The sequence below is a fragment of the Salminus brasiliensis genome, chromosome 5, assembly GCF_030463535.1.
Source record: "Salminus brasiliensis chromosome 5, fSalBra1.hap2, whole genome shotgun sequence".
NCBI classification, from domain to species: domain Eukaryota; kingdom Metazoa; phylum Chordata; class Actinopteri; order Characiformes; family Bryconidae; genus Salminus; species Salminus brasiliensis.
The window spans coordinates 31,631,386-31,658,715 of NC_132882.1; the positions used below are offsets into that span (position 1 = coordinate 31,631,386).

At 43.2% G+C, this 27,330-nt stretch overlaps 2 protein-coding genes across 6 annotated transcripts in view; one reads left to right on the plus strand and one right to left on the minus strand.

Moving 5' to 3' along the window:
* The window catches only part of triob (trio Rho guanine nucleotide exchange factor b), a 169,382-nt gene extending 164,505 nt beyond the window's left edge, over positions 1-4,877 (minus strand). For 4 of the 5 annotated variants that reach the window (XM_072680194.1, XM_072680197.1, XM_072680196.1 and 1 more), the window contains exon 1: positions 4,627-4,876. In XM_072680194.1, coding sequence (XP_072536295.1) covers positions 4,627-4,693 — 67 coding nt within the window. In that variant the 5' untranslated portion in view covers positions 4,694-4,876. Of the gene's footprint in view, positions 1-4,626 lie in introns of all 5 variants that reach the window. The other variant, XM_072680200.1, reaches the window with a different exon arrangement.
* Positions 4,878-13,873: 8,996 nt separating this feature from the next.
* Positions 13,874-27,330, plus strand: part of dnah5 (dynein, axonemal, heavy chain 5) — a 143,052-nt gene continuing 129,595 nt past the window's right edge. Inside the window, exon 1 of the mRNA XM_072680201.1 lies at positions 13,874-14,080. Within this exon, the coding sequence (XP_072536302.1) occupies positions 13,952-14,080 (129 nt within the window). The 5' untranslated portion in view covers positions 13,874-13,951. The remainder of the gene's footprint in view (positions 14,081-27,330) is intronic.

A 27,330-nucleotide genomic window follows, 5' to 3' on the forward strand; every position in this document is an offset into this window, starting at 1 on the left:
TCTAGTGCTGACACATATGGAGCAGATACACATGAACCTGTTGGCTAATCCCAGGCGTGGGCTAGAGGGGTATAGAGCCCCCCAGCATGTGGGGGACTGTGCTCACTGGAAGAATGATGCTCCATCTAAACCGTTTGGGTTGGGAGTGGGGTGGGGTCACCCAACATCTTGACCTTATTAACCTTTTCGACGCTGATTGCAATCAAATTCTTACAGCAATGCTCCACAAACTAGCAGAAAACCTCAACGGACTTCCAACTGACACATTCTGCATCCAACCCCCTCTGTTGCTTGTAAACGAATGTGAGCGCGGCCTAATCACGTACGTCGAGCAAGGCCAACTGACGCATCCTGCGGCCCTGTAGAAAACAGAGAGCGTCTTATTACCAGCCTAGTCAGTGAGGGGGATAAACTGGATCACTGATCCTCCTAAGGCCAGAGGAGCTGGACGACACACTTAAAAGCCTGTGGCCTGCTTTTCCCGGATATGCAGGGCAAACCAATTCTCCTAATCTCCAAAGACAAAGTTGCTGTCTGCTGCTCCAAAAGCAAATGCTCTGGATCAAGTCTGACGAACGCCAGTCCTCCGCAGGGCCGCAGACCTCCATACCCAGCAGTGTTCTCACTGTTCCAGCCCACCTAGATAAACAGCTGTCTGATACATTTGCAGATCGCTGCAGTGCCATGGACCCTCGTGGATGATCTTAGAAAGCACAACAGACCTTCCTTCATCCAAAAGGGCGGTTTTGACAACATCGGCTTGAGCTGCCAAACAGGTCAAATCTGAACAAAAGCACTTTAGGTGGGCTGCTGAAGCCAATGAGGTCCACTCACTGGTTAAGTAGGGCAACGAGGAGATGTCCAGACCTCCGGAAACACAAAATGCGTTTAGAGTGGCTATAGGGATGAACAGGACCTGAGTGCCAAGGCCAGAGCGTTTAACAAGCCCAGAGCAATTAGGAGGCCAGCTGGAGAAATGGAGACAGAGGAACGGCCTCCTTTCCAAAATCATAGTTCTGGGTTGATTCCATGGAGCTAGAAAGCTAATCTTTTGCTTCGCCAACACGTTTGGCCACTGTCTTTTTATTGAGTTTGACTGGTGCATTCACAAATATCACATATTCGATAGGACTGGCATAGCACATTAACACATTAACAGCAAACAGCAGAAGCTCAGGCAGAGCAGACTACTGACTAACTGGCTGTTAGTGGATTAGCTCAGCCTTTACTTTACTTTACCTTCGTTCCAACCTGTGCATCATTACCTGAGGGCGTACTGTGTGAACACAGTAATCGCACTCGGGGGCAGACCAGACCAAAACAACCACACTGAACCCTTGAGAAGAGCTGATCTTGGTCTTGTCCCAAAAGATACTCTGGAGCGGTTCCTACATGATGAGACTATCAGGTGTTAAATGAAATTTTTTTTTGCATAGAACTTTGTTATGAAACTAAACATTTACACAACCAGTGAAAGTCAGTCATAAATAGTTCATTTAAATTATATAAAATCTTTTCCATGGGGTGTTTTTTTGCTTCTAAAACCGTCGTAGACCTAAATGTAAAGTCTGCACTTTTTATTTCTAAACTGGCATTTTTTCACTTCTCTAAAATGGGAATTTTAACTGTTTGGTCGAGATTAGCAAAATTAAGCTTCCATACCTGCATGTGTTTCTGCATTTTTATATTTTTCATAGCTCTGAAACTTTTCAAATGTGCAACCAATTAAAAGTGGAACACTTGGTATCGGTATCAGTACTCAGTATCGGTAACAAAAAGGAAAAAGTGGTATCGGTGCACCCCTAGTAAACCCTACAGCTCTCCATCTCTGCAGTTGCTCCATGTTAAACTGCACAAAAAAATATGCAGTACTCCTCCTGTATGCGTGTATTTCTTGCTCCTGCCCCGAACAGGTCTGACCAATAAGCGGACAGAACGCTCTCAGACCTGAGATGCAGTCGGACCTGGACTGTCAGATATGTTGGTAAACACGCTCCCCAAATCTCAATCTATTAAAAATCCATTGAAAAGAAGCTAATTTAAATACTGAACCTAAGAGTTGTTTTCTTTAAGCCATACCGTGTTTGTTTGACCACATCGGTTCAGTTCTTGATAAGTTCTCAGCGGGTTAAGAGGCTGAGCAAGCCGACTGAGCAGCTTAGCTCTTGACCAGCACAGCATATGATTGCGTTTGAGTTTGATGGTTTAGCTGCCGCTGAAAATGCAGCGTAGACCCGGAGTGCCTCACACAGGCAAGGCCGACTACAGAAGCACAGACAACTTCAGTGGTTTGCTGTAGAAACAGATGCTGTGTCAAACGTCTTCTTCTGATAAAAAAATGACGACTCAAAAGTATGACAGCTGGACAATTTGGCAAAGCGTCCTTGGGGCAGGTAGGGGTCTTCAGTGGCAGTGCCTCTGTACCTTTTATTTCTGCATGTATTTAGGGATTGGATAATAAGATCGGTGACAGTCCATGTCTAGTGTTTGTTAGCAGCATTAACCTAGCATTTCTGATTGTAAACTGAAGAAGAACAAGGCTGCACCCACTCCAAAATATATAATAATAATAATAATAATAATAATAATAATCAGGATCTTCAATTCTAAGTTTATATTTAAAGATCTGAGGGCCAGCCCAAACATGCCGGGAACACCTCCACCGTCTCCACATGTTTGATTTCTGTATCTACAGCAATACAAAGGTATGAGATCATGAGTGCTTTCACTATGCTTCACACACATACACACACACACACACACTACAAGAACACACTGCTGTCAAACACAAGCGTGGGTACAGGGCCTACTACCATAACCCCCCTCAAATGCACCTGGCCCAACTGAGACAGCTGACAGATACCACAGAAACAGCTGAGTGTAGACCAGAGGTGGTTAGAGGTGGTCCGGGGAATCGAGGAATCTCAGCACTGAGCAAAAACCATCACACAAACAACCGCTGGCTCGATGTACTCCGACGTATCATCAACGTCGTATCAGTGGTCGTTAGTGAGATCTGTGTGATGTCATTCCACTATGTGAGATCAGATCAGAGACATGGGCACACTCACTTACCCTTACTAGAGGTGGGACAGAGCGCACCGCTACCACTGCTATCTTCAGCCTCATGTGGGGCAGGTCCCTACTTCCAGCCTTATGGGGGCAGCTGCCTACCCTCGTCCTCACTAGGGTAGAATAGAGCACACTGCTACCTATCTTCAGTATCGGGGGGGGGGGGCATATCTACCCTCGTCCTCACTAGGGGTACAATAGAGCACACTGCTACCTATCTTCAGTCTCATGGGGGGCGATATCTACCCTCATCCTCACTAGGGGTACAATAGAGCACACTGCTACCTATCTTCAGTCTCATGGGGGGGGGGGGGCGATATCTACCCTCATCCTCACTAGTGGTACAATAGAGCACACTGCTACCTATCTTTAGTCTCATGGGGGGGCGATATCTACCCTAGTCCTCACTAGGGGTACAATAGAGCACACTGCTACCTATCTTCAGTCTCATGGGGGGCGATATCTACCCTCATCCTCACTAGGGGTACAATAGAGCACACTGCTACCTATCTTCAGTCTCATGGGGGGCGATATCTACCCTCATCCTCACTAGGGGTACAATAGAGCACACTGCTACCTATCTTCAGTCTCATGGGGGGGGGCGATATCTACCCTCATCCTCACTAGGGGTAGAATAGAGCACACTGCTACCTATCTTCAGTATCGGGGGGGGCATATCTACCCTCGTCTTCACTAGGGGTACAACAGAGCAACCTACCCTAATATTCTTGGGTGGCCAGCTATCTGCAGAGCTTCACCAGGGGCTACTTATCTTTAGGCACCTACTTTCAGCATGGGAAGGGGAGATGTGTGTGTGTGTGTGTGGGGGGGGGGGGGGGCAATGCCTACCATTACTGTCACTAGGGGTAGATCAGAGCAGCCTCATGGGGAGCAGTTCCCTACTCTCAGCCTCACTGAGGGTGCAATACAGCATGCTGCTAGCTACCCTCAGCCTCATGGAGAGCAACCTCCCTTCATGTTCTTGGGTGGACACTGGACAGCTACCTTCAGCTACACTAGGGGGGAAGTGGAGCATCTCCAGGTACCTACTCTCAGCCTCAGTAGGGAAAGAGGAGAGCACGTCACTAGCTACCTTCAGCCTCATGGGGAGCAACCGACCTTAATCTTCCTGGGTGGACAGCTACCTTCAGCCTCATCTCTAGGATATAGCTAGCATCATCCCTCCGTGGCACCGGGGCCAGAGAGCTGCAGACTGAATGGTCAACGTCTTCCCAAGCAGCAGCTGCTGCTCGGGTGCCATGCTGCATCACTGGGGCCCAATCGTGCAATCACATCTGCAGATTCGTGGTCGGTCGGTCGCTCCATACCCATACCCCCACCACCACCACCACCACCACCCCCCAATCTCCATCTCCACCCCCACCCACGGGGCTTTGTTCGAACAAGCTCGTTGCCCCCCCATGTCAAAATATGATGGGCTGTGACAGTAAAAACACTCGGGAGCTCGTGCACCCTTTTCAAACCCCCCACCACCATCAACACCACCACCACCACCATCACCACCACCGCCCCCTTTCACTGGACTGGACTTACCGGATTTGAAAAACGCCGCTATGTCTGCCCCGTCCTTAGACGTGTCGTCTCCGTCCCCCGAGCTCATCGCTTCATCGGTTCGCGAGGGTTTCTAGAAAGGTCCAGCGCCGGTATTCCTGCTTGCAGAGACGGATGGGAGAGGGGGAGTCCTCGCTCTTTTCATCGAAAAGCGACCCGTGGGTGCGTGCCTTTACTCGGGGAGCGGAGACCCTCCATCTTGGCTCTCTGGTGAATACTCACGCACCGGCAGGGGGCGCCGCGGAGTGTGGCTGGAGCCTGGCTGGAGCCTGGCTGTTGTGGAGAGGGGAGCGGGGGGGGGGGGGGGGGGGGGGGGGGGTGTGTGTGCTGGTGTATTACCACGTTATACCATTACACAGCTCCCCGTGCTGCTTTACCGGTGTCCTTATTATTTTAATATATTTTTATTAACCTATTTATTTTAAGATGCAGCTATATTTTTGGACCAGATGTAAAAATGGATGAATATCTTTATTAGATTAAAAATATAAAAAACATAAATACAAATAACCTCTTGAGTGATATATATATATATATCACAAATTAGAGGCGATATATTTCTTAAATGCAAAGCAGAACACATAACGCGGCTGCAAAATAAATATGAATTTCATAAATATATTTCAAATTCAATCTCATAAATATGTCATGAATTCATAAGAAAAACAAATAAACAAATCAGTAAATTCATTAGTAATCCAGGGATAGATAGATAGGTAGAAAGATACGTCATTTCGTTAAGTCCCGCCCCCTGCACTACGATTGGGTAGTAGTACCCCTCCTCCTGCACGTGGCGCCAATCCTGCAGCAGGGGGGCGGGATTTTGCTGAAAAAGCAAGGGAGTGGGGGGCTTTGGGGGGTTTTGAAGGGCGGGGGGGGGGGTGGTCTCCTGGAATCCCTCATCGACACAGCCCTGTATATAGATGAGGTAACTGTTTTAAGGATGAAGCAGCGATGATACCCCAGCTAAAACAGTTTACTGAGTGTGTGTCTGTCTGATATTTACCACAGCTGGATGCAGCACAAATGCAGGTAGTAGAGTTGGCCCGTATTATAAAAAAAAATAATACAGTATTATTACTGCTATTATTACTTCTGCTACCTATTTTATTATTATTATTATTATTATTATTATTATTATTATTAACAATAATCTTTGATATATCTGATATTATATCCAATAAATTAAAAAAAAATATGGAAGAATGGAGATGATGTTGAATTGGGCTGTCCAATGTCGCCACCACCTGTCTGTTCTCCCCCTATGCAGGACAAAAAAAAATAATAAGTGCACTAATAAATCATTTAATAGATAAATGAATAACAACATAAATACATTTTTGTCATGAAAAATAAATAAATAAATAAATGTCTGGAATCTGTTTAATATCTATGGATCTATTTATTTCCATACATCCGTTTCATTTCTACATTTATTTAATTCTACATTTATTTATTTCACTCGCTGTCTTCAAACTCAGAGTATTATGGTCTACTTACAGGCTTTTGTGTTTAGTTATTTAAGCTTAGAGGGATCTTTTGGATCCTAGCCTGTACAAACTAGCTAAGGGTATTTTCTGAGTGAAGAATGAAGCACTTTTGTAAGCCGCTCTGGATAAGAGCGTCTGCTGAATGTCTCGAATATAAACATTTTTCTACATTTATTTCAGTTTTTACATATTAAACATTTATTTATTCTTATATTTTAACATTTCTTGATTTATTTATTTGTGTATTTCCACATTTCACTTCATACATGTATTTAGGAGAGGTTTACACACTCCAGCAGCACTGCTGCTAACACACCACCATTGAGTATGGTGTTGACTGGACTGAACTGGACCATGTGGTCAGCTACAGTGCTCCCGGACTGCGCAGGAAATAGAAAGTCCTGGGGGGCTTTTGTCTTATGTATGAGATGTCTGAATAGAAACTGTTAACTTATCATCAGAGATGCTCCAGTACATTCCTGATGAACAGCATAGACAATGCAGAAAGTGGTAGTAATAATTCATATTTAACAAACAAATGAGCTGAACATCCATTTTTTATTATTAAAAAAACAACAGAGCTGAAACGACAATAAAAGCCACTTGACCTGACTTGACCCCTGTAAAGAAGTCTTTTGTTATTCATTTTCCAGTGTTTCCTTTTCTGTTTCTCTGCTAGTGTGACTGAAGCCAACAGAGCAACCTGCTTAATAAAACTTGTAGCCAATGAGTAACTAGTTGCTCAGTGTTACACATTGACAGAACCAGGCGCTAGTTTTAATATCACTCAAATGTTTGGTGTCACGGTTTGTCATGAGACAGAGGCGGACGTACTCGCAGGATAATATTTTAATGCTAGAAAAGAAAACCCAACCAAACAAGCAAAGTTACCAAATAAACACACCAAAATCCCATAAACAGGACAAATCTATAAGCCGTGAACTGGCATGAACATGACACATGCACAAGACCAGAAAAGGGACGACTGAAACAAAGGGGTACTTATACAGACGCTAACAAGGGAACCACGAGGAACACCTGGGACTAACAAGGGGGCGTGGCTAAAGAGGAGACACAGGTGGAAGCACTAATAGACAGGCTAGGGCAGACAAGACACAAACAGTGCCTTGGGAGCACATGGCAACACAAAACAAAGGCAGACATGATACTTATACTATATACTTATACTATATCTCGATATTTAAAGACATTTTTCACAATATTTATCACGATACAAGTAACTACAGACTAAATACATCAGTAGCGGCAGATTCTTAAAAACTACTAATCTGATACTCTCCCAAACTGAGTACTGCTGCACGTCGTCTAATTACACTGATTAAAATGACACCTGCAGTTGATCAGTGTTTATTAAACCCTGACAAGATCCTTAATGTGCTTAGAAAAGCATGACGCTGACATTATTTATCACTATACGATAAAATAGCACCACATTGCCCACCTCTATGTACACTCTCTTTAGCCCATTCCAAAACCACTCGATACTCTAAATAGCAGCAAGAATGTCTCTTTTAAAGATACTGGGCCCTATTTTTTACGATCTATAAGTGAGACGTGAACCATGCACCACATAGCTTGATTTAGGGCGTCAGTGTGTCTTTGCTATGGTAACAACGGGAAAAGTACACCCTGCATGGCTCGAAATACGCAAAAGGCATGTACTAAGTCTCTTAATCAATTAATTATGGTTGTGTTTTGGGCATAACGGCATAAACCAATCAGAATGTCCCTCGCCATTCCCTTTAAGAGCCAGAGCCTGAGAACAATCAACTATATACGAATCTGGTCACCCTACTGGTAAATATTAGTTTGATTAGGGTGTGGTCAGGTTGTAGGAGGTATGACTCTCGTCCTGGAGGGTCAATGTCCAGCACAGTTCAGTGATTTCCCTGCTCAGACCACACCTTCTAAATCTGCTAGTTAATATCTGAATTGAGCCAGGTGTGCTGACCAGGCGACTGTGCTGGCCACTGCCCCTCCAGGACAAGTTATGACGTTGAGTAAATGTGTAAAATTAATACAGTTCAGTCCATTTTCCAAAACATCAATTCATTTTCTGTCTATTTCAGCAGCCATTGGTGTCATTCGACCAACAATTGCAGCTCTACTTCAACATTAGTTGCTGTAATGAACTGAAACCAATGCTAGCCCTGGCTAGGAGGAGCTTTTGATTTGTGCATTTACCTGCCTGTGGTGTGCACTGTATTTGAGATGCTCCTGGAAAAAGAGCAGGGGAATTGGGTCTTTCCTCTGTTAGCAAAGGCCAGACCAGGGTCTCTTTTGAAACCCCTTGCTTGAATGTTCTTCCCAAACAGCCTTATCTTCAACTCATAGCTTGTGTCATTGCTCATATAAACAAACCCAGCAACACCCACCTGTGTATCTAGGGAATAAAAAGCCAGTAAACTCCAGTTTAGTCCAGATTAATGACCTGTTCAAATGCTCACAGCATGGAGGAGCTCATTGATGGCGTACTTTTCTTCAGGTGATGATTCCAGTGTGCCATCCAGCTGATATGGAAAATTAGAGTTAATGTTATTTCTTAAAAAGCCAGATATAAATCAACTTTGATACAATGGATCAAAGTTGGGATAGGACTATTTTTTTAGCTATTAACTATGAACTCATTAAAGTAATTCATGATTAAAATCTACCTTAAAACTAATAATAAATCAGAAAACACCAAAAAAATGAGACTTTCCATTCTGTTCCAACATTTTCAGTGGCATCGGTCAATGTAATTAAGTGTTTTACTATAAACTTGTTGCTATGAACAAGCATATATTGTTTGATATATTAAAGGGCAGTGGTGCAGGGGCAGTGATGGCTCAGCGGTTAGAGCGCCGGGATATTGATAACAGGGTTGTGGGTTCGAGTCCCGGGCTCGGCAAGCTGCCACTGTTGGGCCCTTGAGCAAGGCCCTTTACCCTCTCTGCTCCCCGGGCGCTGGAGTTGGCTGCTCTGCATGTGTGTGTACTCACTGCCCCTAACACGTGTGTGTTCACCACCAGATGGGTTAAATGCGGAGGACACAAATATGTGCACCTTTACCTTTAAAGGCAATGCCCACTCAACAAGATCCATCCATAAAAAGATCATCTGCACTGTCTCTGAGATCCACGGCTAGACTTGGTGGTTTTCCAGTTGCATGCTTATTTAAAATGCCTACTTTCAATCTCCTGGCTCTAGCTTCTAATATTAAACAATGAATATATATGTATTTTATATGGACAAAGGAAATTACTAATCATTTAGGGTCCTAACTTACACCCTCGCGATGCTCATTGTTATCTTACACACTGCCAACAGTCTATTTTCACGCCTTCCGCCTGCATCGTTTAAATAGCAGCGGTGCTTGCGAATATATGTACGCAGAGGGGCGTGGTGGTCTCAAAATGAGGGGTGTTCAGGTCAATTTCTGGCCTATTGCTGTGTTGCTGTAATCTTGGCAACGGAAAACACTGACTGAAAACAACCTAGGCGGACGTCAGCAGTCAGACGTTCGTTGCTATCATGGCAGTGAATTGTCAACACAGGCACGTGCCAAACCGCACCTGGCTCTTAAAGGGAATGGCGAGTGACATGCTGATTGGTTTATCGTATAGTGATAAATAATGTCAGCGTCAGGCTTTTCTAAGCATATTAAGGATCTTGTCAGGGTTTAATCTGTCGCTACTGATGTATTTAGTCTGTAGTTACTTGTATCGTGATAAATATTGTGAAAAATGTCTTTAAATTTCGAGATATAGTATTTTTACAATATCTCCCAGCCTTATAGTCCCCCAGTCGCCCAGTGGACCAAGTATCATGCCTGCCCTTGTTGTCATGTCTGCCTTTGTATTGTGCTCTGTTTGTGTCTTGTCTGCCCTAGCCACGCTTGTCTATTAGTGCTTCCACCTGTGTCTCCTCTTTAGCCACGCCCCCTTGTTAGTCCCAGGTGTTCCTCGTGGTTCCCTTGTTAGTGTCTGTATAAGTACCCCTTTGTTTCAGTCGTCCCTTGTCTGGTCTTGTGCATGCGTCATGTTCATACCAGTTAACGGCTTGTAGATTTGGCTGGTTTATGGGATTTTGGTGTGTATTTGGTAAGCTTTGCTTGTTTGGTTTCTGTTTTCTTGTCTAGCATTAAAATATTATCCTATGAGACACGGCTGCTCTTTTGGGATGGCAGCTCATCACCTCAAACTCAACCCCAGCAAGGCAGAGCTGATGCAGATCCCGGGAACTGCTGGACTTCACAATGATCTTGCCATCTCATTCGAGAACTCACTGGCCACTCCCTCTGCAGAAGCAGGAAGCCTTGGTGTAGTCATGGCTAATCGGTTATCATTCTCAAGTCATGCTGCAAATCTGACTCAGCCAGAAAATTCCACCCTGAGGCCACCCAGGTGCTTGTTCATGCTCTGGTCACTTCAAGACTTCTGGTCTCGCTTCGCGCACCATCAGGCCCCTGCAGCTAACCTAAAAAGCAGAGGCTCGGGTCGTCTTCAATGTTTCTAAGAACTCCACTGCTGCGTTCTCTTCACTGGCTTCCTGTAGCTGCTGCCTGCATCAGATTCAAAACCCTGACACTGGCCGACTACAAAGCCAGGAATGGACCAGCCCCTCCGTACTTGATGGGGGTGGTCATGGTAAAGCTGATCAGTACCAAGCGCAGTTTGGCTTGGCCCGCCATCTTTTAAGACCCACAGTAGACAAACATCCAGGCCTTTTTTCTGTCCTGGCACCAAAGTGGTGGAACGATCTTCCCCTGGCTGTCTTCAGATTGCAGACTGAAGCTTTTCCGAGAGTACTTGGGTGAAGCGTAGTATTGAGTATTATGGTCTCTATACTGGCTTTTGTGTTTAGTAGTATCTAAGCTTAGAGGGATCTTTATGATCGTGGCCTGTACGAACTACATTTACATTTATGGTATTTAGCTGACTCTCTTATCCAGAGCGACTTACAAGGCAACTCGTATTACAGAGGTGGGCCAATGTAGTGTTAGGAGTCTTGCCCAAGAACTCTTATTGGTGTAGCGCAGCATAGTCACCCAGACTGGGAATCGAACCCCAGTCTCCCACATGGTGTGGTAGCTTACTGGCAGGTAGTGGTGTTATCTGTTACGCCACACCAACCACCAACTAGCTAATGGTATTTTCTGAGTAAACAGTGAAGCACTTTTGGAGAAGAGCGTCTCCTAAATTCTGAAACCATTTATATTTGTATCCAATGTCTTTCCTGGTATTTTACCCACAGTGGGTCATAGATTGTCTAAGAGTCTATGGAATGGTATAGGCTGAATTTGGGCTCACCCATAGTGACCCTGCATAGGGATTTGTGCAGACGGGCCGAAGTGTTGGATGCCCAAAGAGGGCCTAGGGGGAAAAAGTGCATAGGCCCGGTTTGGGCTAACCCACAGTGGCCTTTTTTGTGAAGTTTGAATAGGCTAGCATCTGTCCACAGTGCCCACAGTTAGCTTACAAAGGTCCAATGTGTGCAAGTTTGCTGGGACTTTACACTATATTGCACTCATATTCCATACTGTTTAAACTGTATGATGTTTTTTTTTAGCACTTTTAACACATCGTGTAAATGTTCTCTGTAGGGGTAATTTCCCTGTAGGGGTTCAATAAAGGTGCATCTTGTTTTGTTTTAGATTTGTCTTTCTTGGAGTGTATCTGTATCTTTTCACTGCTGTAAAAAAAATATAGAAAGCAGACTGACTGCCAGTGTCTCAATCTTTGGTTTGTATGAACTCATTTTGTCTTTTTCTTAAAGATGGTTCGTTTTGAGAACTGAAAGATCTGGAGAAGACATGTTTCCACAATGTAAAAAAAAAATGTTTCTGCACATCCAGGCTTGAAAAACATTATTCCAATCCCTTACGTGAATTATTATTTTCATAGATCAAAAACCCTTGAATATAAAACTCCTCATGAACTCCTTTGTGAAATATAAACATTACTGTGCTTTAAAACCAGAAAATCAGCAGCTACCCCGTTTACTAGTCTTGCCAGGAGCATTATGGCGGACTCACTGATGTATCGTGGCAAAGGGCCAAAGTGGCAAATGCGGCATCAGTGTATATCTATATGTGAACCTTTCAAAATGAGTCTTTATGTAACTATATTTGTGTACACACCTCCTCGTGAGTCCTAACAGTGCCCACAGAATGACACTGGTGGCATAGAAGTACTATTTCCAATAAATAAAGAACTCATTGCATTATTGCTATATTTTAAATGCTATTTAATGTGCATAAAATATTCATATAAAATTAATAAAATCTCAATGTTAATGCAAACTACAAACACAAACAGAAGTTACTTTGCCAATAAAAAAGACAAGTGCTGTCATCAGAATCAGATCTGAAATTTCTGAAACATTTTGAATATAGTAAATATCTAATGTTAATATCTCATACTTCTACATGATCCTAATTGTTGTCAGGTGAAACTGACCCTTAGTGCACATGAGCATTAAAAGAATCATCACTGTGTTTAACATTAATCAGCTGAATATATGCAGACCTTTATGGATGTGATGTGGATACTGCACTGGTAGCTGGTAAGTACAATAAGTATAACAGTACTGGGACACCGGCTCATTCAATGTATCTTCCGAAATCAAGGGAAGTAAAAAAAAGGAATTGTCCACGGTCCAGGGAAGGCTTTCTACTAGGTTTTGGGTCATTGCTGTAAGGATCTGATTGCAATCAGCCCTACTTAGTATTGGACAGTGCACCATCATTCCAGAGAACACAGTTCCACTGTGTATTTTGATGGCGTACTGAGGGGTATTATCAGATAGATAGATAGATGGATATATGGATAGACGGATGGATGAATGGATTGATTGATTTATGGATTTATGGATTGATTGATTTATGGATTTATGGATTGATTGATTTATGGATTGATTGATTGATTTATGGATCGATTGATTTATGAATTTATGGATTGATTGATTTATGGATTTATTGATTTATGGATTTATTGATTTATGGATTGGTTGATTTATGAATTTATGGATTGGTTGATTGATTTATGGATGTATGGATTGATTGATTTATGGATTGATTGATGGATTGATGGATTTATGGATTGATTGATTGATAGATAGATTGGTTTATTGATTGATTGATTGATAGAATGATTGATAGATAGATAGATTGATTGCTTGATAGATAGATAGATAGACAGATAGATAGATAGACAGAGAGACAGATTGATAGATAGATAGATAGATAGATAGATAGACAGAGAGACAGATTGATAGATAGATAGATAGATAGATAGATAGACACATAGATAGATAGACTATGCACTTATGATACCCCAGTAAAAACAGTGTACTGAATGTGCGCTGTCTTATATTCTAAAGTAAACTGTGGGCAAATCTGGTCAAGGATGGCCAGAGGCCAGTAGTGCACACACACACACACACACACAGGTTTATTTCTCTTTAACTCCAAATGATCAGGGTTTTAAGTGTGTTACACTGAGAAGTCGTATGAATGTGAGGTGTCTCCTCCTGCATGTGAGGGTCTGAACGCTGAAGCTGGCTGTGGTCTGACTCCACTGGTGAGGAGGAGGTCAGACTGCAGCATTAGCAGCTGAGAGAGAGGACTCTGTTAGAGCTCTGTGATTGGTCACGCCGCCCGCTGGACTCTGGCTGCGTTCGCGTCGCCATAGCAACAGACAACAACAACTCGGGCTCGGACAGCAGCTCTCGGACAGCAGCTCTCGGACAGCAGCTCGGGCTCAGAGCGCCAAAACTCCGAACTACTTCAGTAAACTTTCCACTGAGTTCTGAATATGGATCAGAGCGCAGAACTGCTGAAGTCCGGGCCGCGAGGACAGCGCGAGCGCGCGGCGCAGTGGAACCGAAACGTGCGGAGGAGGCAGGCGGCGCCATCCGGAGAGAAGAGCAGCAGGGAAATACAGGTGGGTGGAGCCAATGAGCAGGTGTGTGGACCTTCTTATAAGAACAGGTAGGAGGAACCTGTGATCAGAAAGATTCAGGTGTGTAGACTTAGTCTAGGGAGATATTGGTAAGTGGAGGCTGTGATCAGCGACATACTGATAGGCGGAGCCAGTGAATTAGGAGCTATAGGCAGGTGGAGCCTGTAAGCACGAGGATACAAGTGGGTGGAGCCTGTAATCATGGAGATAATGAATGATGGAGCCTGTGGTTAAAAAGATAATGGTGCGGATCCTGTAATCAGGGGGAGTGTAGGTAGGTGGAGCTTGTGATCAGGGAGATTAATGGTGGGTGGAGTGTGTAATCAGGGAGATTACTGGTAGGTGGATTCTGTAATCAGGGAGATTATTGGTGGGTGGAGCCTGTGATCAGGGAAATTATAGGTAGGTGGAGCCTGTGAACAGGGAAATTATAGGTAGGTGGAGCCTGTGAACAGGGAAATTATAGGTAGGTGGAGCCTGTGATCATGAAGATTATTAGTGGGTGGAGCCTGTGGTCAGGGAGGTTGTAGGTAGGTGGAGCCTGTGATCAGGGAGATTGCTGGTAGGGGAGCCTGTGATCAGGGAGATTATTGGTAGGTGGAGCCTGTGATCAGGGAAGTTGTTGGTGGGTGGAGCTTGTGATCAGGGAGATTAATGGTGGGTGGAGTGTGTAATCAGGGAGATTACTGGTAGGTGGATTCTGTAATCAGGGAGATTATTGGTGGGTGGAGCCTGTGAACAGGGAAATTATAGGTAGGTGGAGCCTGTGAACAGGGAGATTGTAGGTAGGTGGAGTCTGTGATCAGGGAGATTGTTGGTGGGTGGACCCTGTGATCAGGGAGATTATTGGTAGGTGGAGCCTGTGATCAGGGAAGTTGTTGGTGGGTGGAGCTTGTGATCAGGGAGATTATTGGTGGGTGGACCCTGTGATCAGGGAGGTTGTTGGTGGGTGGAGCCTGTGATCAGGGAGATTACTGGTAGGTGGAGCCTGTGGTCAGGGAGGTTGTTGGGAGGATTTGCTGTGACTGTAACTTACTGTAAACTAACTGATGATGAAACAGAGAGAATGTCCTTCCTTTCTACATACTACTGTTATAATTATTGATTTCAACACTTACACTGCTACACATATCTGAGTGTAAGGCTGCAGACTCAGACATTGGCAGATGTTGGAGCATCGTTTCTTGGTCTGTCCTGGAGCTGAAGATGCAGCGTTGAAGGCAGTACTAACCACAGACCAGCAGATGGAGGTCAAACTCCATAATTACAGAAGCGGAGCTGAGCAAGGACTGCCAGCAAGGCTGAAATGAGTCATGGCTGTTATATTAGAGATTCCACCCAATCGCCATACTGTGGGCCTACACCTCCTCATGGGTTTCACACATCAGAGTCACTTTATATTGATTCCTTTGATGTTTTGACCTGCACTGGCAGGTAATCCGTTTGAGAAAACAAGTGGCTTCCAGAATTCCAGATTTTTAAGAGACATGTTCATAGTGTAGCAGCTGCTGTAGCCCAAACTGTCTGAAGGATCAACTGCTTTGGTGTAAGGTCAGCTGCATCACGGTTAAGGACCAGAACATTGACAGCTCGAAGATTTTACACCTCAATGCATGTTGTATAGAGTGACTCCAGAGTGAGTCTCCTTCAGGTCTGAACATGTAGAGACCAATCAGCTGGAAACTTGGTTAGTAATCAATAAGTTGCTTGCTAAGGATCTACCTATTTTTTAATTGATCTATGTGAAATATCAGCCATTTGAAGATTTATTTGGTCTAAAATAAAAGTCTCAAGCTTAAAAAACTAAAAGGAATAATGGATTTTTTGTGGAGTTGGTCATTTCAACACCAACCAATCCCACAAACATTCCACCAGATTTTTCCATAGATTTTTATTTTAGACCAAAATACCTTCATATATCAGGAACTATTTGCGAATAACTACTGATGGCTTATCTATTTCCATTTTTATCCATTAATAATATATAAATATTCAAAATATATACAAGGGTGTCAAAGAATGCAGTATGTGACATTGGTTGGGGTGAAAAATACTCAAGACAACACAATTTACAACCCTGTTATTTTGCCTCAGAATGAAACAGGCTATTTTCCTATGTGATGATGGGCCCTGCTTTCACAGGTTGGTTTACATCACTGTGACAGCTCACAGGCACCATGTAGCCCAGCATAGCACAGTACCCTGGTCCTAGAGGCACCCTGCCCTTTACATTGCTTCCCCTTCTCTCAACATACCTGATTCCACTAATCTGTTAATTAATAAGTCATTTGGTGAGCTGACAAGATTGTAGCAGGGTTAGCTTTTAGCCTAACATTCACATTTATGGCATTTAGCTGGGTGGCTATAGTTAGCTTTTAGCCTAGCACGGATACCCTTCTCCAGTTTTTCCTTATTTGTGAGCCGCTGTGGTCTGAGGAAAAGCCAGTGTCGCAAGACCTGAAGTGGATGCTGTGTTTTACCATGTCACAGTTTCATTTGTCGAAAAGCTTTTGCTCGATATGTTACTTCCATGTACTACCAAACTCTCCTTTTTCAACTATCCCAGGATAAACACAGATTTTTTCATTCTAGAGCACCTTTAATAGCTGTATCTCATTCGGTGTACTGACGTTCTCAGTGTTTGACCCAGATAGCATGACTGTGTCAAAGACAGTGTACCCCAGTATTTCAAATAACTGCATTAACGACATCTGTATCATGCTTAAAACGTGCAGATGGTTGTGTCATTTAATCCAGTAGGACAAGTATTTGATTGGACAACTGATGTACAGTTTTTATATGATATCTTGTTAAAGCTCGTTATTCCCGACATATTGTCCAATTTGAACTAATGAAAATTGCGTGCGCTGCACTGCTCCTTCTTATGGTTTATTTTTTTTAAGGGTTTATGTTAGAGGATCGACACTTTCATGGAAGAAAGACAACTGGGTTTGTGAAATGGTTTGAGTCACAGCAATGATTTCGGTTGAGGCCATCTGTCATTTTTAAGATGTGCTTATGAAATGTGTATGAAATGTCTTATTTGTCAGGGCTTATGTCGCTTTGGCAACGCCTGGAAGCCCAGGTGTTATGGTCATATGGAAACAGAGCTTTGTGTTGATGAGCTCTGTAATTCTATCATCTCACACTTGCCAGCTGTGTGTAATCATAACAGCAATGCCTGCATCTGCGCGTTTTATGCAAATGAACATTTACTCTCAGAGGCTGAATTCCACCTAAGAAGAAGCAATTTCTGTTGTTCTAATGAGAGAACCTTCATATAGACCATGGTAAGGTTTTACTTACACTCCAGCAGTGGGCCTGTGAAACATCTGGGCCGTGATGTAGAGTCACTCCAGCAGTGGGCCTGTGAAACATCTGGGCCGTGATGTAGAGTCACTCCAGCAGTTAGCCTGTGAAACATCTGAGCCGTGATGTAGAGTCACTCTAGCAGTGGACCTGTGAAACATCTGAGCAGTGATGTAGAGTCACTGCAGCAGTTAGCCTGTGAAACATCTGAGCCGTGATGTAGAGTCACTCTAGCAGTTAGCCTGTGAAACATCTGAGCCGTGATGTAGAGTCACTCTAGCAGTGGACCTGTGAAACATCTGAGCCGTGATGTAGAGTCACTCTAGCAGTGGACCTGTGAAACATCTGAGCAGTGATGTAGAGTCACTGCAGCAGTTAGCCTGTGAAACATATGGGCCGTGATGTAGAGTCACTCCAGCAGTGGGGTCTGTGAAACATCTGAGCCGTGATGTAGAGTCACTCTAGCAGTGGACCTGTGAAACATCTGAGCAGTGATGTAGAGTCACCCTAGCAGTGGACCTGTGAAACATCTGGGCTGTGATGTAGAGTCACTCCAGCAGTGGGCCTGTGAAACATCTGAGCCATGATGTAGAGTCACTCTAGCAGTGGACCTGTGAAACAGACTGACTAGGACGCCTCCTCTCCAGCATTGGGAGGGTGAAGGCTAGCGCATGGTTCCTCTAAAACAGCCTCCACATTTTTTCAATTAGCTGCTAACACATTTTTGTCAGATAGTTTGTAATATTTAAAAGTGCTTGGAGGAAAACACTAACTGCCAATTCTCATCCTTCCCACCCAAAAAGAGCCAGGCCAATTATACTGTCTTGGATTCCCAGCCATAGATTGCTGTTAACAACTTTTCCTTCTGCTTGAGTAGATTATTCCACTCATGTAGCGAGTTCTTTAACTTGCGGCTAGTTCTAGGCTCCTCCACCCACTGGTGATCATTAAGCAGCGTGGAGCAGTTTCTTGGGTTGCTGTGCAAGAGAAGGAAGGTCAAAGGCAGACGTGTGTATCAGAGTGTGATTAGACTGCCTGTGAATGCTGGCTGCTGCGTGACAGTTCACTCCCCGAGATTAAGAGAAGAGTGTTTCAAGAGAGCGTTTAGATTTACCTCTGATGGTGCCAGACCTGACCTCGGTTGTCCTCTGCAGCATCTTGATTGTTAATCACTGCTAATTTGTCTACGTCCTCTGCTCTTGCCCAAATGCCTTTTCTTCACTGAGGCTTGTATCTGATTGGCTGTAGAGGTTTAACATGGAAGGCCAAATGGAAACCAGGATAACTGAGACTCTGCAGCTCTCTCCACAGGTGGCATTTTTTTTGCAGGGGCAAAAAAAGTTCTTAGGTTGACAGAAATGGACAAGGTGATGTTGTGGAGACATTTGACTGCCCCTCATAAGCAACATTTATGCTTTACAAAAATTGCAGCCTTTATTAGAAAGAGTAAAAATGGGATATAGCTGCTCTGTGGGGGTGTTCAACCTAACTGAAGTAGTTCACTTAAACATCTAAAAGTAGGTGTGGATGGCACGTGGCATTGCAGGTTGAGGGGCTTGGGGTTGTGGCTTTGATCCTTGATATGGTCACTGTCTGGGTTTCATCCGGTTTCATCCCACCCCCCTAATAACACAGAGTAGGTGAATTAGATATGCTTAATTGCCCTCAGGTATAAGTGCATGGGTGTGTGTGTGTGGGGTATCCTGTGATGGACCTATGCCCTGGACAAGAATACTGCCAATGACTCTGGGTAGAGTACCAGCAGTCAGTCTTCCATCTGTTTTAGGTCAGACAAGTGGGCAATCACTAACTTAGAGAAGGTAATCAGAATTAGTTCTGACTGGATTGACTTACAGTCAGGAGTACAGAGAATGTGAACATTATCAGAGTATGGCTAACAACTCTGGCAGATTTGACTATAGCGATCTACTTAAAAGGATAGAGCCAGAAGGTAACACAGACATGGGAGTTGCAACTGAAATGATTCACCCCCATTGAGAATTAGGTTTATCTTAATGGAACAATACAGCTAATAGAGCAAGTGCTTCTCTGAATGCATCACTAAATGCCACTCTTAATGACAACTGCGGATTCAGAATTATTCAACCCCTGGATAGAATCCCTCCTAAGAGCACACATTTGCCAATCAGCTGGCAAATCAAGGGCTTTATTAGTTGCATGAGGTGTTACATGAAATACCTGGACTGGTTAGGGGTTTGTTGACTGTGATGTTTGATTGCAGATTAGAAATATGGTGAGAGTTGTACAAAAAGTTCAGAGAAGAGCTCATTGTCTTGCACAAACAAGGGAAAAACAAAAGATTAAATCTTTCTGAATATTGGAAGCATAGTTTGCAAGTTTGCGAAGGTAAAGGAAAATTTGTTTACACTACCTGGATGTGGCAGAAAGAGGAAGCTATTACCGGCTGCCACCAGACTCCTGAGGAGGCAGGTGGTCAAAAAAAAAAAAAACAGAAAAGAACTGCAGTAAGATTTGGTGGCAGCACTAAAAACCATAGAAAAAAGCCACAGAAATTTGGGGATTCTGTTCTGTGGAACATTTTTTAGATCTATGGATTAGTGGTGAAGGATGGCAGTGGCTCGGTGATGCTCTGGGGCTACTTTGCTTCCTCTGGCACTGGAAACCTGCAAAATGGATTCAGTCAATCCTCATGCTTTCTGTAGGGAAACTGAAGATTGGGCATGATTATCCTATATCTCAAAGTCCACCAAGGCTTGGTTTCAGAAGAAGTCCTGGAAGATTCTGGAGTAATCATCACAGCTGCCTGACTTGAACGAAGATGGATTCAGTCAAGTATCAGCAAATCCTAGGAGTCATGTCTTCTGTGAGAAAACTGAACCCTGGGCATTATTGGGCCATCCACTAAGCTGTGCTAATAAACCTAATTTACAATCAGAGTTGAATCATTTCGATTGTTGTTGCTGGATTGATTCGGATTCATTCATTTTTTTTTCCAATATACAAACTAGCAAGATATTAATACTCATCCACAGCTATATTTTTTATTTTTAATACAAAGTACTAGTGTGTTTATGTGTGTAAACAGGGGTGTGGGCATGCGTATTTGTATGTGAGTATGTGTGTGTGTGTGTGTGTGTGTGTGTATGTCTCTTCCACTGCTTGAGAGCCTTCTCTCTGAGGCTCTGCATAATTCATTGGGGGTCTCCAGTTACACGTGCCCTCACTAAGAGGCGGCTCGATGCAGAAAAATCAGCCGTGACTCTGTGAAATATTGATGCTGTAACTGCTTTTAAATGCAAAGCTCTGCAATCAGCCTCTGAGTATCAAACGTGGCGGTCGATGCAGTGCTCTGTGAGGACCCTCGCTGCCCTGTGATCACACATGGACAGCAGCACGAGGCTTTGATGGCTCTTAATTGGCCTTACTGCCAGCCCCAGCCACTGCTTTCTGAAAAAGGCCGGTTATAAAAGCCTTTTTTTGGTGCTGGGGGCCCTCTGGGTTTTATTCAAGCTGAGCGCAAATCATTCTGCTATAGGAAGACTGCATGAAGGTTTCCACAAATCTCCTGTAAAGACTACAGAATCAACATGTTCCACAATTTGCTCTCTGAGCTTTGAAAAGACTTAAACTTCCATTGAGATTCCTAATAAGCTTCATGATTGTGTCCCACAGGTGTAATCTAAGGGTGTGCTCCCACCAATGCTGAAAAATAATATTTATCAAATCTACATATCGAATGAAATCAGTAAAATCATTTATTAAGAAATGTTAAACATCTCACACCCTTTAGAGCAAGGTGAGTAATTCTGGTCCTGGAGGGCCAGGTTCTTGCAGTTTTTTGATTTTCCTCAAGCACACCTGAACTGCCAGGTTTAGTAGGTCATCCACCCAAGCGGCACGTATCTGCATTTGCGCAACAGTGGCAGCATCTAACAGCAGGATTTGATTTGATAGTATCAGTGTGCCAACTATGAAATTAGTTAATAAATAAATCGCTTTTATCTGTTTCATTTTATGATTTTATTATATGATTTATTTTTAAAATATATATTTTTTACCATGATATCTTGGTGCTCTTGGGTGCCCCTGGTGGCGTTGGGGCCCTAAGCGGTCGCATAATTTGAGTATGCTTTGGGCCGGCTCTGATTCTATTGCCAATACTTCTCTACAGGGACAAGACAAGCGGAGTGTGTGCATTTGCACATCTGTGTCAGCAACAAGTGCAACTCAAAGTAGCTGATTAGAAGGCGTCTCCACAAAAATGTAGACATTATTTAGACCTTACTTAACTTGTTAGGGCTATGGCATGTTCACAGGCATCATAAAGAAAGACAAAGTGATGCAAATTCCAATGCTTTCTAAATGCTCCCATTCCCCTAAACCCTGTCCCAACAATCAGCAGCCATGGACTCCTCTAAGCAGCTGCCTAGTACTCACAACATTAGCTTTCTGAGTGTCTAATGCTAACATTGGGCCATATTTATTGGGAACCTCACAGTCAGTCAGAATAGTGATCTGAAATTGATCTTGGATCAACATTCTTACTGAGTAGGGCCTTTGTTAGCATGTATGGAAGCAGCTATGAGTGTTTTTACTTGTATTTTCCATCTACCCAGCCAACCCGCTTCTTACATGAACCTGTGTCCTTACGCTGTAATTTTATCATTTTATCATCTTATGCTAATTCTAAACTTCTTACATACCATGATGGTGGCGGATCTACTATATAGGTGACCTAGGGCTATTCACACAGCAACAACAATATGTACAGACTAGTCAATGACAAACATCACCATTATGCATGCCTTAAATCTGGTTGTCAGTGGCATCTACTATGTGTGAAATACAGAAATAAAATATGAATTTATGGCATCTGATTCTGATTCTTCATTTTGTGACATTAGTGATCTTAACCAGTGAGTGTTGCCCTCCTATGGGTATACCAAGCCAGGCCATAGCTCAGGAGCTATCATAGTTCAGTTTGTGAAGAAACAAAGCAAATTAACGCACACACACTAGTTATGTTATTATGAATAATAACTGGTGTGTCACTGGGGGGAGTCTAATGTTTGTAGAGTTTATGGAGACAGGGTACCATAACTCAGTGCCCAGGGGCATCAGACAATCTACACCTGGTCCTGCATGTTGTTATATCTGATATTGTGACTTTCACATTGTCACTGGTTGAGCTGATGGATTTTTCCTTTGTATGATCCCATTGGCTCTATGTAATATCCTTTGTACTTAGGCCTACGTATATGAAATCTCCACTATTGTGTGCAGTCCAGAGGAGGAGGGGTTCTCCTCTACTGAGTATAGGGTCCACCCTGTGCTCTTAGAGAGATTTTCCTGTTGAATCTTCGTTCTTCCAGAGTTTTTATTCATGTTCTTTAAGAGCTTTTCCTTTTGTAGGCCTGATTCTTCTCTGGCTTTCTGGATTTTCCTTTTCAAGCCTTGGTGTTTCTTCCCCATGCTCTCAGAATCTTTCCTTTTCGAGTCTTGGTTCCTCCAAGTGTTTCTTCCCCATGTTTTTTTAGAGCTTTTGCTTTTTGTAGGCCTGATTCTTCTCTGTCTTCTTCCCCCTGCTCTCAAGAAGTCTTTCCTTTTTGAGTCTTGGTTCCTCTAAGTGTTTCTTCCCCATGCTCTCAAGAAGTCTTTCCTTTTTGAGTCTTGGTTCCTCTAAGTGTTTCTTCCCCATGCTCTCAAGAAGTCTTTCCTTTTTGAGTCTTACTTCCTCTAAGTGTTTCTTCCCCATGTTCTCAGGGAGTCTTTCCTTTTTGAGTCTTGGTTCCTCTAAGTGTTTCTTCCCCATGTTCTCAGGGAGTCTTTCCTTTTTGAGTCTTGGTTCCTCTAAGTGTTTCTTCCCCATGCTCTCAAGAAGTCTTTCCTTTTCGAGTCTTGCTTACTCTAAGTGTTTCTACCCCATGTTCTCAGGGAGTCTTTCCTTTTTGAGTCTTGGTTCCTCTAAGTGTTTCTTCCCCATGTTCTCAGGGAGTCTTTCCTTTTTGAGTCTTGGTTCCTCTAAGTGTTTCTGCCCCATGCTCTCAGGGAGTCTTTCCTTTTTGAGTCTTGGTTCCCCAAGTGTTTCTTTCTCATGTTCTTTGAGAGCTTTTCCTTTTTTTTTAGGCCTGATTCTTCTCTGTCTTCTTCCCCCTGCTCTCAAGAAGTCTTTCCTTTTTGAGTCTTGGTTCCTCTAAGTGTTTCTTCCCCATGTTCTCAAGGAGTCTTTCCTTTTTGAGTCTTGGTTCCTCTAAATGTTTCTTCCCCATGCTCTCAGGGAGTCTTTCCTTTTTGAGTCTTGGTTCCTCTAAGTGTTTCTTCCACATGTTCTCAGGGAGTCTTTCCTTTTTGAGTCTTGGTTCCTCTAAGTGTTTCTGCCCCATGCTCTCAGGGAGTCTTTCCTTTTTGAGTCTTGGTTCCTCTAAGTGTTTCTTCCACATGTTCTCAGGGAGTCTTTCCTTTTTGAGTCTTGGTTCCTCTAAGTGTTTCTGCCCCATGCTCTCAGGGAGTCTTTCCTTTTTGAGTCTTGGTTCCCCAAGTGTTTCTTTCTCATGTTCTTTGAGAGCTTTTCCTTTTTTTTAGGCCTGATTCTTCTCTTCTCTTCCCCCTGCTCTCAAGAAGTCTTTCCTTTTTGAGTATAGGTTCCTCTAAGTGTTTCTTCTTCATACTCTTAGGAAGTTTTTTTCCTTGACACTGCCTCTCTTGACTTAAGGGTCTGGAAAACTGGTGCAATATCTGTAGCTTAAAACACTGTAAATATAAACTGTTCTAAAGTTCACTTTTTCTTGGATGATTTTAGATAATAACAGATAATTGAGAGGAAAAAAGTTTCAATGCTGTTGTGGATCTGACTGGCTGGTGGCTTGGCATGTTGGATCAGTATAGCTGTGGGGGTAATGCTAGATTTGGAGCTTGTTTTCATCTCTTGTTCAATTCCACACTCTGTTTCCCTGAACTCGGAAGCAATTAACGGCAAGCTAGTTTCAGCCTGTTAGCATACAGGACATTTATATTCATGCAGCCCTGTGCTATTAACCTTCATCGCAGGTATGTCTCTAAAGGCTTCGACCACTTAAGGACCCATTCTTGATGTGTATTGAGGGTGTCTGGCCAGTATGCTAAAGTTCTTAGGGGTGATGCATTGTATGGAGCCCTAAATTCATTGGCCGTCCTTAGCAAGAAGCTTCAGGAGCTGTGACCTCAACAACAATAGTCCATTCAGCTCCACATCTAACAACTGATATGTGAGAGGACACAGGGCCTGAACTGTTGATTACTAAGCAGACAGGTGGTCACCCAATACCAAGCTGCTGGTGGCCAAGCCAGTGAGAATCAGAAAAGGTGTCACGGTTTGAAAAGGCAACTTTAGCTTAAAGCTCTGGACACTTAGCTGCAACATTGGCTCTGCTGTTGGACTATGATCTCAGGGACTGTAATATTCATTAAGAGGAGGATTATCAGAGACCTTGGCAGCAATTGAGGTGGAGATGCTCCACAGTCAACCTGACTTTCAGAACAAGGTAAGAAGATCCTTTGCATGCCCCATTTATACCTCTTATTGGATGTCTTAAGACAAGGCCAGTCAGTGTAAAGCTGAAACAGAGAATGACGGCTTCCTTTTTTACACAGTGTCTTCAAATTGTCGTGAAGCAACTTTACGTTACTACATCTTTCTTAGGCGTCAAACATCCTTTAGAGGGAAAACATCCACGTTGAACATGCTTTTGCCGTCTTTTCATATTCTAATTGCAGTGTCATTTATCCACATTCAGAGTTTTAGCAACTAACCAGCACTTAAATGTCACAATTAGCTCCACCACATGGAGTGAGTGTACTGAACTGTTCACAAATACTACACCCTTATGAAAAAGAGGAGCTTTCAATAGATCTTTAATACTGACAGTAATTTCATCTAGAACAGGCAACTCAACAAAGTATTTTAAATGGTTATTTCCCTGGTTCTTCTCTGTGATGCAAGGCCTCCCTTGAAACAAAGTTTACTTGGTGGCATATGGTCCACATTTTCAGTCCCATGCTCTGTTTATTGCTTGTGTATTGGTTGTATAAAAATGAGAAATCATTGTAAAATAATTTAGTAAAAAAAAAGTAGTAGTACCAAGAAGCAAGTGTAATGGCCAAAACAGACCTAAATACAGCACAAAGCTGCTTTTCCAACGACAACAGGAATTTCTTGGTGTGTCCAAACAGCAGGACGCATAACCAGATTTGTACCAAAGAAAAAAAAAATCTAACATAAGTTTGGTGTTGTTATGGCAGCTCTGGAGAGCATTGTCAAAAAGCTCAAGTGTTCTAAAGTATGGACAAAGACCAGAACTAAGTTTTTAAAGCCTCAGTGTTTCTTGTTTGTGCACATTTCGCTATCTCCTTCAGAGATGTACATTAGGGGTTCACATTTCAGCAAACCTGCTTTGGGACAATACTGGGACAACATTTCACACTGGAAACATGTTTCTTTCCCAGTGATGCAGAGAGCAGACGACTTTTTCTATGCTGTTATCTAACAGAGTGTGGAACTGTAAAGTCACATTGACTAGCACATACAGTAGTTGGTCAAACCTCAGCAGAAATATGTGACTAAATAAAACTCTGCTTTGATGAATAATAAATGTTCTGAGCACAGCCCTCAAAACAGCACATTTATTCCTCCGCCTGTTTCTATAGCAAACCTATAGGAGGATTTCACAGTTATAACAGTTTGTTATTTAAGCTCATTTCGTTTCCATATAAGAGAATGCTTTATCTAACGGGCGTGCCGAACACTTACTGCAAAATGTCCTGCTTAATGCCTTTCCCGCACACCCAAGATAGGTGCATCTCGCTGAGCAGCTGCATGCTGGCCCAAACTACTTGAAAAGTTTATAAGAGCGTTAACCAGGGAACCTTTTTCTGTGCGTTTTCTTTGTGTACTGCCGCCTACACATGCACACAGTGATTACACAGTGCTGATCCCCAAGTAAATATTCAGAGGGGTCACCAGCTCACAGACAAAGACTGGATTAAACAGTCTGAGCGTAATGTCATCCACTTCAAAGGCTTGGTGTTGCACATGGTCAGCTGAGTATTGTTCTATATGGCCGTGATGCTCTGGAACCTGCATTTTTAAGATGTTTGAATAGTTTATAGGTGACTTTAACAGGCCCTGGCAGGACAGGTAGAGTTTACAAGCACGGTGCAATCTGTCAAGGCAGTCTTTATCCAGCTAGAGCCACAGTGGATGTGTTCCTGTGTAGATGCCTGAGCTACCCACTCGCATAAGGAGCTGTGATGTCCCGTGCTCTCAGGAAGCAGCTCTGGAAGCAGAGTGCGCTCAGGGTGTTAAAGGTAAGAGACAGGTGAGGTGCATCTATAGGAATTGCTCAGGACAGTATGGAGCATCTACAGCTTAGCTTATATATATATATATATATATATATATATATATATATATATATATATATACACACACACACACACACATATATAAATAATTTAAGTTTCAAAATGAAAGTTGTATGTAAACTCACCCCTAAAGATCACGGTAAGGATGTTTTACTAAAAAACAAAGATAATGTTACATAGGCCAACATAAAAAAAGAAAATGGTGTATTTAATGGAACACGCTTGCTCCAACATATTTGTCCATTACATTATATTAAAGCAATGGAAAATTGGCATTTCTTGCTCCTAAGGCTCCCCCTAGGGTCAGGAAGTTCAGTGCGTGCATGGAGCCGCCACTAAAGGACATGTTTTTATGGACGAGCTGAGTAAGAGACACAGAAGTATGTGGACTGAGGCGGTAGATTAATACAACAGGATCTGACACAAATATGACTCAGGTATTGCAGTGTTATGCAGTTCTTCTGCAGCGTCATCCTGCCCACTTCTCCACAGTTCCTTAATACAGTTAGCAGCGTGCCAAGCAATGATAGAGGAGTAGCAAT